Source organism: Gymnogyps californianus, chromosome 16 (assembly GCF_018139145.2).
Source record: "Gymnogyps californianus isolate 813 chromosome 16, ASM1813914v2, whole genome shotgun sequence".
Lineage (NCBI taxonomy): Eukaryota > Metazoa > Chordata > Aves > Accipitriformes > Cathartidae > Gymnogyps > Gymnogyps californianus.
In genome coordinates this window covers 16,666,567-16,680,541 of record NC_059486.1, presented here as the reverse complement: position 1 = coordinate 16,680,541, position 13,975 = coordinate 16,666,567, and the positions used below count along the sequence as shown (strand labels likewise).

General features: G+C 47.7%; 1 protein-coding gene across 1 annotated transcript in view; it reads left to right on the top strand.

Moving 5' to 3' along the window:
• The window catches only part of TTC28 (tetratricopeptide repeat domain 28), a 132,824-nt gene that overhangs the window by 97,569 nt on the left and 21,280 nt on the right, over positions 1-13,975 (top strand). Inside the window, exon 12 of the mRNA XM_050906812.1 lies at positions 6,307-6,447. Within this exon, the coding sequence (XP_050762769.1) occupies positions 6,307-6,447 (141 nt within the window). The remainder of the gene's footprint in view (positions 1-6,306; positions 6,448-13,975) is intronic.

Genomic DNA, 13,975 nt, shown 5'->3' with positions numbered 1-13,975 from the left:
GCAGAATGGTACCAGATTTCCTAGTTGCTTTCCCCAGGGCTTGCTCCAGTCTCTCACAGACAAATTAATTCTTCCCTTGGGGTACTGGGAACATGACACTTGGTTGTGTTATGTCCCCAGTACCAGTAATGAAATTGGTTCCAGTCAGCTTGTTGGGTTTGAAGCTCTGAGAGCGCTGCGGACATGTGTGCTCAGCACAGGCGGTGAGTCCCTCTGTGCTTTTTCCTTCACGAGAGCATTGGATGCTGGAAGGGAGTTGGAAGCCATCAGAGGTTCTGGACTCAGGCCTGGTAGGTGGCTTTTGTAATTTTCACTGATTTCAAAGTAAATTAAAGAATGCGTGTCTATGCTGGGATGCTGAATGTGTCCTGAAGGGTTTGCAAGGCAGGATGGGCTCAGGTTGTGGTGACACATTCTACTGGTTTTACCTTTCTTTAGGGAAGTGGAGAGAAAGTTCTGCCCCCCCCCCCCCCCCCCCGCTTCTTTCTTCCCTGTACCAGAAAAAATACTGGATTTGTGAAGGTTTGGGAAAAGGTGTCTCTGTCTAATAAATCGGTGGTGCGCAGTGCCAGGCTTATCTTTGCTTCTCAGTGCTCTGGCATTGCTAGTCCAGGGAATGCACACGCTGGGGTCCCCAGCCTGGCCTCCTGCTCCTGGAGCCTGATTCTGGGCTCAGGCCAGCTTGAAGAATTGTTTCGAAGAGCCGCTGCCAAGCTGCTTAGTGTGAGCCCTGGGCTGCGAGTCAGGAATCAGCACTGCACACTTCGTGTGTGACCTCCGAGGCCTGGCCAAGCCTTGCCGCTGTTGTCCGGCTTCTCCGAGAGAGTCAGCAGCTCTCCTGCCTTAGGCCACTGCTCGAGACGTGAGCTGGGACAATTGCAGCAATGAAATGGCGTTGCCTCTTTAGCTTGCCCTCTGTCAAGAGGACTGCGTGAGCCCTCTGGCATGGGACTGTCCACTGCCCTTGGGCTGAAAGTGTTTCCCTTCTGTGATAACCGGCTTCTCTGGCAGGACTGTGAAGGCTTTGGGGCCTCTCTGGTTTGGGTATGGGGACAGGATGGTGCCGCCGTGACACGGAGCGGCCAGCGGCTGTGTGTGTGCACACACCTTTTCTGTGGTTCCTCGGGGAAGGGTCTGAGGTGCGTTGTAAGGGGAGTGCTGGGTATCTGCCGGCTGCGCTCGGGGAACGCGGCTGGCGTTTCCGGGCTGGGCTGTGCAAGGGCTTAAATAGCAGAAAGTTTGAACAGAAATAATGTGTTCCCATTCAAGCGTACAAAATGCTGAAAAGCAGCCATTATTCCTGCTTGTCCAGGAACATCTGAGATAAAAGAATTGCGATACTTTTAAAACTGTCAAAGAAAAATCTGCAGAATGACACTGGCTGGGCCTAGCATGATTTCAGCTCAGAGTCGTTAGCCAAGTAGGGGCTCATTAAGATAAAAAAAAAGACCAAAAAAAAATCAAGGATCTGTATATTGGTGCGCTGCTTGGAAGATTCTTGGCAGCTGGCTAAACATTTATATGCAATTTATGAATGGAATTCATTTCCCAATAATTGTCTATGTTTGCATAATGCCTTCAGGCCTGAGCGCTATTACTGGCATTACGTCCAACTTCGATAGAGAAGTTTGTCACCTGCACTACCAGAAAAGAGCTTGTCCAGACCGCTGCCAGCTTGAGAGGAGATCTTGGGACTTTTTGCTGTCTTTTGGGGTGGTTGGATTTTTTGTTTTAACAGGATGGCTGTTGTGTCAGTCTCCTAAAGAACACAAGATGCTTTTTTCCCATCTTTTAGTGGAAATCTGCCCCCAAAACTGCCAGTCACCTGCTACATAAATTACTTGTGGGTTTCTGCAATCCCTTGAGATTGTTTTAGACACCCCTGTTTTCATTAAAATTAACTTAATCTTGTAAGAACTAAACAAGTTGTACCGTCCCAGAGTCTTCATGCAGTGACAAACTGAAGACAGATCAAAATCTTTGAGACACTGCTTCAGAGCACTAAAACCTCGCAGTCCATAACCCATGACATTTTCTTAAGAGGTGCGGACAGCAGAATAAAAGCAGATTTGTGGCTATATTTGACCTGGCCAGGTTGCAAAGAAGGAGGAAAGTAAAGCCCCCCGCCCCCAACCAGAAAAACCTAAAATGAGCCATGCCTTGGTCTCCCAGACAAGAGAGGAAAGTGAATAAGAAAGAGGCGAAAGAGATGTCTAAGTTGAGATGGACAATGTGTATCTAGAAGAAAATTTCTCTGCTTCACTGCCCTAGTCTCCAAGGAGGGAAGCGATGTCAGAATGATCCATGTGGTTTTGCAGCTAGGAGATAGATAAAGGCATGGGCTCTGAGGTTTAATTTCTCTCCTGAGGGTTTTTGTTCCCCTGGGGTAGCTGCACAACGATTTTCTTTTCCTTTCTGGAAAGATGGGGAGGGACTCTTTGTCAGGGAGTGTAGTGACAGGACGAGGGGTAATGGTTTTAAACTGAAAGAGGGTAGATTTAGATTAGAAATTCTTTACTGTGAAGGTGGTGAGACACTGGAACAGGTTGTGGATGCCCCCTCCCTGGCAGTGTTCAAGGCCAGGTTGGACGGGGCTTTGAGCAACCTGGTCTAGTGGAAGGTGTCCCTGCCCATGGCAGGGGGGTTGGAACGAGATGATTTTTAAGGTCCCTTCCAACCCAAACCATTCTATGATTCTACTGCTATCTATAAACATTTTTGTAACCACAACACCGATTATCCCTAAGTGATGATACAAGATACAAAACAATTTGAAAAAAATCTATACTACTATTCTGGAAACTTCTGGTGAACGTAGTGTTTGATCCTGTTTATCTGAGCACGACATTGGAGTCTGGAAGTTCCTTTGGAGGGTCACTGAGCATTTAGTGCTGCCATGGGGGGAGGATGAGCTTTAGTGATCCAGTGAGACGAGGTATTCAGGGATACAGTCTGGCTAATGCAGACCTTGTAAGTGTTACTGAAATACTGGCGGTATCTGTAACAGATTTTGAGCATCAGCAGTTGAGTTGCTGCTATTGGTAGCCAAAATGGTGGATCTGGCACAGTGAGCCTAGGCCAGCAATCAGGTTGGACTTACATTAGGACCTGTTCTTTGTCTTGAACTCAATCTGAGCTTGCCATTTTGAGAAATTACCCACCAATCTCATAAGGGCATTGGCAGGATTGTGCCCGCTGAGTGCTGTAAACAAAATGTGCTGCTGAGATGGGTGTGTGCTCCACTCATAACGTTGAGACAGTTGGAAACCAGAAGTAGTAGTGACAGCCGACTCATCTCCAGTGATCCCCACATCTGTATGTACTGGATTTACAGTTGTGTCTCATGTGCATGCCTTTTGGGTTTGTACTTTCTGAAAAGGTGCACAACCTTTTATGATTGTAAAGGTGGCTTTCTGAAGGGAAACAAGCTGATTGGATTATTCATTTCACTGTGAGCAGTAACAAACTGCTTGTTAGTCTAGGGTTTTTATTAAGTACTCTGAGAAAGAGCAAAGGGTCTCTCAGCCAGCTGAGTACTCAAAACATAAGTGAACAGACAGACACAGCGGAGTAGCTTCCTTCATATTACAGCCCTGAGAAGCTACAAGCACGTAAGTGCTGCTATCCAAATGTTCATAATCATGAAATTATTGCTAACATATAAATGGTATGTTTAAGAAATGGCCTACCTGTGGTGGTGGTGGTGTCTAGGGTTTTTGGGTTCTTACATAAAACCTGTTCTGAGACTTCTGCTCCTGTTAGCTTCAGTCACGCCTTCCAAATTACATGTTTCAGGTCTTGCTTGAAAATGAGTTGCGTGATTCCCATTAAAGGAAATGTCAAAAGTTACTCCCTCCAGCCTTCATGTTTCCTGGGTTTTGCAAATGTGTTCCGGATGTTGATGCTTCATCCAGTTCTGTCTTGTATGTGCACACGGACCATGAGCTCTCTGTTCTTTCTGGGAGAATAGAGTTGCTCCCTCCAAGGTGTGAATACTGACAGGAAGGACAAGAGGGGGAAAAAAAAACAGGCTGAATTGGTTCCACCTACCCTTTTCATAAAACATCAGGATTGCGTGATTCAGAAGGTAACATCTATGTCCACATGTTGATGGTTGAATCTTACCCTGTAGATATGCATATACACATCCGAAATCTGCAGTTATGCCTCGTGTGACAGATTTGCAGATACTGTTTTCAGTTCCATTAACCATTTGTCACCACAGATTCTCCTCCTGGCAAAGGGAGTCCTTCAGTCTTTAGGTTCTGGGACGAGTTTTTAATTTACTGTGATGTCAGCTTCCTCCTCTCTTTGTGGTGATGGTAGTGGTATGTTTTTGGTTAAGGATTCTGGGTTTAATGCTTGTCTCTGAGATCATTGGACTGGTGTGGTATGATCACAGGCAGAAGCTCTTTCCCCACTTCAAAATTATATGCAGGGAATTAAACAAACAAATCTTGTCTGTTCCATGTGGGTGAACGTCATGTTCTGCTTTGAAACTCTTTCCGCACATGGATCGAGTGCTTCCCTGCAGCATTGCTGACTGCCACCATGCTCCAGCACACCAGACCCCCAGGAGAAGCTGTCATCTGCAGTCCCTGGAACCTGTTCTCTGTCTACCAGCAAAGAACAGAGGGATTTAAATATGTATAGCACACATGTGAAAACTTTTGTTTGACTTCTCACTTATAGCTTGCTTAAGTGCACTGTAGTTGTGTGCTTTTGTGTTCAAATTTAAGCGCCATTGCCTTCCATAATGCTGTAAGCATGTTTATAGGTACCGTTGCGTCTCCAGAGCGGCACATCTTCCCGTTTCCTGCTCCTGGAGAGGAAGGGATGCTGTCACGGGATGTGTCATCAGGATTTTGCTGTGGTGGTCTTTAGTTCCACACTGCCGCCTTCGCTTTCTGCTAGAAACGGTTCCTTTCAGCTGGTCTAATTAAGCCGACAAATAACGCATACTTGCAAAAAAATAAAGTGTGAGGGACTTGTGTTGAACTGAGGGACTGCTTGAACTTGTGTTGGGACAGAGTCCTTTCTCTTTAGGGAGAGCATGTGGCCTGCTGTCTGGGGTTCATGAACTCAAGATTTTTGCCTCTTTAAGGAGCTCCAAATACTCATTGTGAGTGTTACTCAAAACGGTGCCAGGACTCAAAACTGAGCATGCCTGCAGCTGGAGGAAAAACATGCAGGAGGCAGCTGTTGACAATCTTTTCTTTTTCCTTCCCCCCGCCCCAGCCCTTGGCTGTTGTTCAGCTAGCCCCATTTTAGTGTTTATGAAGTGGGTGGCTTTTGTCAGGACTTATTCTTTCAGGTTATTAAATTATATTGACCTGGAAGTATGCTTACAAGATATCCTGTGGTCCATACAGCAACATAGGGACAGCTCTAGTTGCCTGCACAAGTATATGTTGTGCGTTAATTTAATTCATGTGCTCTTTATTGGAAAATTTGCCCTTGAAAAAAGGCTCCAAGTTGTCAGGAACCCAAAAGGAAACAGAAATGAGATGCAAGGTGGCTTCAGTAGGTAGCATAGCAGATTTAGTTTAAGCGTACAAATTCCAAGGTTTGCGATGTGCCATATAATATGCAAATTATTTATTAAAGGGAGGGGTTGTTAAAAATGTACATACAATAGTTGTGTTTGCCTTCTGCTTTTAGAAAGAAGAGAAAATGCTAACAGCAATTTGACAGAAAATCTATACTGAGATGATAATTTAGATATTAATGTCAGGAGATGGAAAATTTAGAAGTTTTGGGCTCTATTTCTCTCTTTATTGCTGCTGTCTTAGTGGCATTGATAGAGTAATTTTTTTTTGTCTGTGCTTTCCCTGTTTGTATAACAGGAGCAGCAACACAGCTCCCTTTTTTATGTTGCACTTTGCCGGTGAAGGAAGCATACAGAGCTTGGAGTTATTGTGGAAGTCTGAAAAGGATGCACTAACACATGTTGTTAGGCAAATCAAGGGCTGAGGTGGTGTTTCCTGCAGACCTTGGCTTTTCTGTGTTGTGCTACAGCTTCAAAAGTCCGTACCTGCAGCGTATGGGAATTTGGGTCCTGTATTTCCATCAGTGTGTGCCACTCTTTAAACCGTGAAGAATGCCCAGGAGAAGAGGAGGGGATGGGGTTGCTACTCTTGTGTGCCTAACAGGAGGAGGTGATGCAATCCAGGGAAAATTTGACTTTAGCATTTGATTGAGGTTGTGTCTGAAAAACGTTTTCCCTCAAACTGGCTGAGCATTTGTTACGAAGCTGTTGGTCTGTCTTGCATCAATGACTCCTTCACCCTCCTGTTCCCTCTGCAGAGCCTGTGCCAGTAGTGAGACTGAGAGTGAAGCTGGGGATATCATGGACCAACAGTTTGAGGAGATGAATAACAAGCTGAACTCAATGACTGATCCAACTGGCTTCCTGAGGATGGTCAGCAGGAACAACCTCTTGAACAGGTGAGAATACAGCACTGCGCTGTGGGGGTCAGCCAGCAGAATGAGACACCTTGGTGACGGGTTCGTGCTAAATTGCAAGTTTAGGGTGCAGCCGATGCCATTGCTCGTGGTCTCACTATTGCCCTGAGTTGTGGGGGCACAGAGCAGCAAACTGATACTGTCCTTGATGGTTGCAGTAACCATCCGTTCTTCACAGCATGGATGTACTGGGAACATTAAGCATCTCTCTTAGGAATAAGGTCTTACGTTAGTACTGTGCAGCACTCTCCCCTTCTGAGCAGAGGGGCCTGTAGGCATTTCCCTTCTGTCCTTTCCTTTCGTGTTCCTGTGGTGCAGTGAGAATTTCTCCCTCCCTCAGGAGACCTCTGCATCTTGCTCCTGATGGGATTGAGAATCCATTGCTGTCTAGTGTGTTGCAAGTGCATCCAGCCTGGGAGCTTCGGGTGCCTGGTGGCCTTCCACAGAGAGGTGGCCTCTTGGGGGTTGTTTTTGTTCTACAGACTCAGGTGTTGGATGTGAGGGACAAAGAAGCCCTGCCAGGTCCTGGAAGGGCATGGGGTCCTATTGCTTCCTTCTTTAGAAATAGAAATTTTCAGTAGGAAGGAGGCAGGACAGAGACTGAAAGCATCATTGTGCCTCTTGTGGGAGGGAGGACCCCGACACAGGCAGAGACCTAGATAGGACTATGTATTTCTCTTAAGAACTCAATAGCTTGGTTTGGGAGATGTAGGGGGTGGCATCTTCATTGCATTTCTAGGTGAATTTGATAGCTTAAGGTGATAGCCAGCAAGGACTTGTCAGCAATTGTTAACTGATAACTCTGTCCTGAGGGGCAGCCATTTCGAATTTGCTCTTCTCCTGGCCAAGCACTGTTTTTAACTATCTGAACAATTGCAGGGCAACTCTGTTTTGTCCCTGCTGTCTGTGAGGTGTGGAGCTTGGAGCTCTCTGCTACTCACTTATTATGGAAATACTTGTTTCTGTTGATCTTAACTGTTGTACTAATTAGCTGGGAATACGCTGCATTTCCAGAGTTACAGGACTGTGCGCTAGCTGTACAGTCTCCACTCATTTTCTGCCTCTTACAACTTGCTCAGGTCTCAGTCTTTCACATTACTGTACTGATTAGGGCGAGCATTTGAAACAAAAATGGAAGACAATTTTTCCAGTGTTACCACTCGCCCAGTGGAGAGGGGCTGCATGATGCAACCCAGGGTTTCTGGCTAGATGTATGCTTCAGCATGGATTGTGAGCACAGGATACCCCAGGCCTTTCTCAGCTGGAAGAGAAAATGCGATCAGCCTGCAGTGTTGTGAACCACCACTGGAGCTTGTGAGCTGTAACAGCATCCCCATCAAACTGGGAGCTGCCTGTTGGCACCAACAACTGGCCTATTTTTCTTTCCAGAATCCACATGCGTATCTGTTCAAGCTGCTGCATTAATGGTGAGCTACCAGTACTTGCTAGTTTTGGATCAAACAGGCAGATCCCCAGAATTGCTGCGATGTTTTCCTAGTTCATCAGGCTTAGAAGGACAGGAGTATGCCCCTCTGATTACAGGGGAAAAATATGATCCGATTCTGCTCCAGGAAATGCTAATCCTCAGGAACACTGCAGAGGCCAACCATGCAGCATCTGTGTCCTTCTGCTCCATAGGAACCAAGTGCGTTACCTTGAGCCCACATCCAGGAGCTAGCCTCAGGTGCCTTGTCAGGTAACTAGTTGGCAGCTTTTAGGAGAAGCTCAGGGATGGGGCAACTTGCGCACTTAATGAAAAGCACCCTCACAGGAGCATCAGGAGGAGCACTAGAAGCAGCCATGTCTTTGATGTTATCGCCATGAGCACTGAGATGAAGAGAATGAGAAGACACTGCTGTATGGCCTGCCTGCCTGCCCACCTTTTGCCTGCAGACAGGGGCATACCGGGGGCTCTAGGGTAGAGCTAACGCTGCCACATCTGTTTTGCACCTGGCTTGCCGAGCGCTGAATTCAGGGTAGATGCTGTGGTCCTGCCCAGGCCTTTGCATACCTCCTGTACTTAACGTCTGCTCCAGTCCCATGGGTGATCAAACTGGAGGCTACAGAGTCTAGAAGGGCACTGTAGAAAGCATTAGCTGGCCTCTTGCTATACTGTGTGGCTCTTTATAATTAAGCTGTGTAGAGAGTGGTGTGGCTTACGGCATGCAGCACGCTGAGCTTGGGACAACAAGGAGACGTCCTTGCAAGAGCCCTGAAGCTTCAGGAAGGAAGCAGATGAAAATCTGCATGGAAGAGAGCAGATTAAGAAATAAAATGGGAGCAGGCAGCATTTCTGTGCACTGGCCTAGAGCTTTAACAAGGAACTGTGAGCTCTTAGACTTTGGTTAATCAACAGAATTGAATGGTTAGCTAGAGCACAAGCTGTGATCTTGCAGCTCCAGACTCCAGCTCACCTCCTCTGTGCAATGGCTTTTCTGCCAGCTAGTGCTGGAATGGGTTCATGTAGCTGTAGGTCAATGCTGAGTGGATTGTTGCTGCTGCAGTGCTTCAGAGGATGGTAAAATTGTGGCTCACAAGCAGTGATTGAAGGTGTGGCGTCTGTTTGCTTTGGCTTCTGCACTGCAGGGGACAAAGAGAAGTAGGGCCTGCTTGGAGCTGAGAATGAGAGCTTGTCTTCCCTACTGCCAAGGCAGGCCCTGCATTCCTCATGTGGGGCCTGAATGCATGTTCACATCTTGTGCTTGAATGTTGGAGATCCTCGAGGGAGTTTGCATGGCTTGGGGCCAGTGCGAGTTCCCTCACGCACAGGAATTGCACATGCTGTTAAGGTCCCATGTTAGAAAATGAGGCCCTGGAGATGCTGGGACTGTTTGGAGCCATCCAGTCTCCATGTCTGGCGGCAAGCGGGTGACTGAAAGGAAGCCCTTGGTTTGAGACGGGTGCCCTCTGGCTGCTGTCATCAGGTAACCTGGCTTTTAAGCAGAGAATAGTATGATTTTTTGGCAGTTCTGCTTAGAAAAGCAAAAATCTGGGGGTTTTTGCGTAGGGAACTTCTGAGAAGAAATGAACTTTGGAGGAGAAAGAAGCGCTGAAGGGATGCTGCGGTGATCTCAGTACTGGGCAACAGCTGTCTTAAGCTGTGGATGCCACTGATACAGCCCCCAAGATAGTCCCAGTTGTTCATGTCTTATGCAGCTTCTGTTTTCTCTGCTCCTTAGGACTCTTAGTCTTTTGTTCGGTTTCTAGATTAAAATCTGATTTCGTCCCTGCTAGTCGTCTTCTGCTCCAACAAGGGACTTGATCACTGCCTGTACCTGAATACAGCTCCCCCACCTTTTCTTTGGCCTCTCTACTGTCACGGGGATACAGTTTGTCCTCCTTCCATGTACCTGCAGAAGACATGAGAATCGGCCCTGACACTGCTCAAAGGGTAAAACATACTTCCTTGAGGGCAATTTTTGCAATGCAGCATGGTGAGAATTTGTAAAAGGCAAATTGGGAGGTAAGGAGCAATATAACTTGAGATGCGAATTCACTTCTGCCAAGGCCATTGCTATCTCCCAGCTCCCCTTATGATTGCAGAGAGCTTGTTTTTTTCCAGCAGAGTCAGCATGCTCAGGGTCCATGGCCGGTCCTACAAGCATAGCTGGAGATTTCCAGAGCAAGCTCAGTGCCCCAGTCAGAGTAAAGTCTCTATGAATCCAGCCAGAGGAATCTAGCAGAAGGTGGTTACAATTCACATGGAGCCTCAGCAGCAGTAAAAATGTGGCTATTGCCAAGATGCTGTTTCACCTCGTTTTGCTCAAGGTTTCATCGTGGTGACAGTCATGTGATGTCTGAGCGTATCTCCCCTCTCCTCTTGGTGTGGGACCCTGCCTTTGTGTTGATTTTGGCCCTGTTGGCTGTGCTTATGTCGTTGCACAGCGAGGACCAGCTGCTCCCTAATGGATGGGGGGCCGGGAGCTAGGTGCAGCACCAGAGCCTGCGAGGCAGAGGCCACACCAGCAGGACCCCGTCCCACAGTACCCGGTGAGGCGAGCAGGGCAGACCTGGGGATGGCAGCCAGAGTCAGCCAAGAGTCCAGATCATCAGGCAAATGCCTGGTGATGAGGCAGGGCTGAGGTCAAGCCAGGTGTGCAAGTGTCCAAGCCAGGATCAGGTCTGGTGGCGGGAACTGGGCGCAGGCACAGCCCGCTGATGGCTGTGCAGGTCCCTCGGGAGAGGGCAGTCTGAGGGGATGTTAGTCAGCAGGTCAGGCTCTGGATCGGCAGGGTTCATGGGCAGGCGAAGGCAGGGCTGTGATGGAAGTGGTGACAAGCATACCTGCAGCGTAGCTGAAGCAGAGAATGAAGGCCCAGGCCCCAGCTTAGATGGAGCTCCTGGGCCCATGGGCAGGGCATGTTGGTGGAGGCCCCAGTTCAGGCTGGTCAGGGTCTTAAAGCCTGTTAATGCCCTCAGGGGCCTGACAGCTTGTCCTGGGGCACCGTGCAGCTGACCCCCTCCAGAGCAGAGGGATGGGGGTGTACCAGGGATGCTGGCTGGCCCAGGGTGAAGCGAGGTCTTTGGGGGGCAGATAGGAAAGCAGTGGCTGGAGAGTCCCTTATCTGTCTGGTTCTCTACCATACAGGGTGCAGCGCTGTAGCTGCCCAAGTACAGACCACACAAGCAGAGAGTGCTGGGTGGTCTGTGGGTTTTGTTCAACCACTGGTGGGTTCTGGAGATAATTGCGGCTCCTTGAAAGCCTCCACAGGGAGCTCATATCTGAATGTTTTCTGGAGCTTCCCACAGCTTGGTATTGTGAATGTGTCAGGGCCCTGAATGTGGATTTGAGGCTGCATCTCTAGGAAGAGTCTTTTGGAGGAACGCTTGCAGAATGACAGGCCTGATGGATATCCATTGTCCTGAGGCTGTCGGACCACTGCAGCAGTAAGTCTGACTCCCAGCCCTCCCGAATGGCTGTGCTTGGTCATGAGCAGTATTTGACTTGTCTGGAGTCCTGATGAGTGCCCAGGCAAGAGCAGCTCTGTGCTGGTTCTGGTATGAACCCCTCCTTCCTGCCCGGCCAGGCCACGTTCATGCTCGGCAAGCAGAGCCAGGCCCTGTGAGGCTGGTGGTAGGCCAAATCAGTCTGAGCTCAAGGCTTGCATGACACGGGCTTTCACCCCCTTTCTCTGAGGCTGTCATGGGAACATTACTTTGTTCTTGCATCTCCAAGACAAAGGGCGGAAGCAGAGTTAATGGTGATACACACAGGCAGTCCTGAGTCCCAGTTTGTGCTGTTTCTACTTGCTGCAGGTCAGGCTGCCTTATACAAAGGGTTATAAATAAGCAGCGCTGCGGAGTCTGTGCAGAGGCTTCCAGATGAGAGATTTTATTGTTCCAGAAATCAGGGGACCCCTCTACATTGCAAGAGCAAGGTAGAAATGATCAGTGCAGCATCCCAGAAGCCAGCACTGGTGCTCTGTAGAAGGGGCATTTGGCCGAAAGATTCAAAAGTCTCCCTCTTGTCACATTGAAATCACCTGGACTCAGATGCCTGACAAGCCATCTGGAGAGCCATTTGTTTGGGAGAAAAGGGAGTGGGCTGCCAGGGCTCTGCCTCCTATGAAAGATCTCTGTCCATCCTCCCCCTATGGATTTTCTCACTCTTCTTTGTGTACACAAACACACAGGCAAGAGATGTGAAAGATTTATGATACTCCCTTGGTTTTGTTCTAATAAAAAGCAATCTGAGTGGTGAAGGAATAAATCTAGAGCTGCTTGGCTGTGAAACCAAGATGAAGGAGGCTCTGCTGATTAGAGTAATCAAGCCCCTATTCCCTGCAATAAATTAGCGTGTTAAAATCGCTTCATACAGACGGTGAGGCTGGCGAGTGCCGCCTGCTGGCAAGCAGCTGCTTCTTGGGAAGGTCAGGGCTGTTGTGCTTGGACTAAAGCTCCACATGCTCACTGGTTCCTGGATAAGCAGTGGGGCATCCCTGCCCTTGTAGGCTGGTATATCAGACAGGATATACTAGAGGGATGTGCTTTGAGCACAGGGTTCGGGGCACTAGAAATGCATGAGATTGGGAAAGCACAATTTTATTTCCTGATCTGATTTTAAAATCTATGCTACATAAAGTACGGAACAACTGAGCACTGCAAAGCGTGCTTGGCTCAGTCAGCTGCTGCAGTGAAGCTAGGCAGAGGGGTCCAGAGGGGAGCAGACAGTGCTGAGTCCATGCTGATCCTGCAATGAACTTGGTATTGCACAAGTCACCTAGTCAAGTTTTCAGCAGCTCCGAGTAGCAGCAGCGTACTCGTACTTTCACCAAATCTCTGCATCGGAGAGCATGGGCAGTTGGACACCAGGCTTCCATTTGCGTTCTTAAATTACTCCTGTTGGCCCATAAGATGTAAATTCCTTGTTAGTGGGGAGCATGGGTGGTAGCATTGTTTTTTCTTTAGAGAATAGATTTTAGACATGATGTGAGCTGAGTCTGGAGACTGATTGCAGCAACTGAGGAGAGAAAGAGAAGAGAGAAAGACATTTTCTGAATCTGTCTTGGTATGTGTCAGAAAAGGTCAGGGGTATGTCTCAGGCCTGTGGTTTGTCAGTGGTAGGAGGAGTGCACTTGAGTGCAGTATTTTTGCTCTCCTTGTCTTTTCCTGCATGTTGGCCTAATCTGGTAGTATGAAGAGACACTGTGCTTATATATATGTGTGTGTGTATATATATCTGCTATAGGCATATATATGCGCATACGTATGAATATATATGCCTATAGCAAATATGCAATCAACTATTAATATATCTCATTGATTAACATATCTGTTGGATGCTGAGTGGTCTTTTGATTTCCTGGATGTGCAAATACTTTCTGCTTTTATTTCTTTTCTGTGTTGATAGCCAAGAATTGATCCAGTCAAGAGGTAAAAATAAGGAACAGAGATAAGGCATTTCTTCAGAGTAAACGTTCTTAAAAAAAGGATATTGCAGACTAGTGTCCTGATAAAGCGTGTGAGTTTGGTCATGAATCAGGAAACTATAGCTGCTTTCCTGTTGTGTAAATTGGCAAAGGCACATAGCACTGGAAGGTGTTTGAGAGGCAAAACAGCGCTGTGCTTCATAGAGACCAAGAATGGAGGAAGGCTTTCTCTGTGCAGCAGCATCAGAGTATGATCTGGACTGGGATTTCATGGAACCCTCCACTGAATGTGTTTGGCACCTTAAGGACAACGAGGCACGTGTTGCCTCATGGGTGGCCTTTTATGCTTGAGATTGTTGTGTTCATTACTGGACAGCCCCAGTGGTGGCTCTGGTTACACTTCAGACCTTGCACTACCATTACTGTTCAATGTCTTATTTCCCTCCCCGCCTTTTCTTTAAGGCCCACCTGTTAAAACTTTCTGGAAAGTTATCCTTTTCGCGTAAAATGGTTGTTCATGGCACCAAGCCAAGGATAACCTTTCTGGGGAGCACAGCTGCTGGATTAGTGAGACCAGAATGGGGCAACGTCATTTCCTCAACAGGGCAATAACTTTTTGTAGCCATACCATCTCAGTCTCC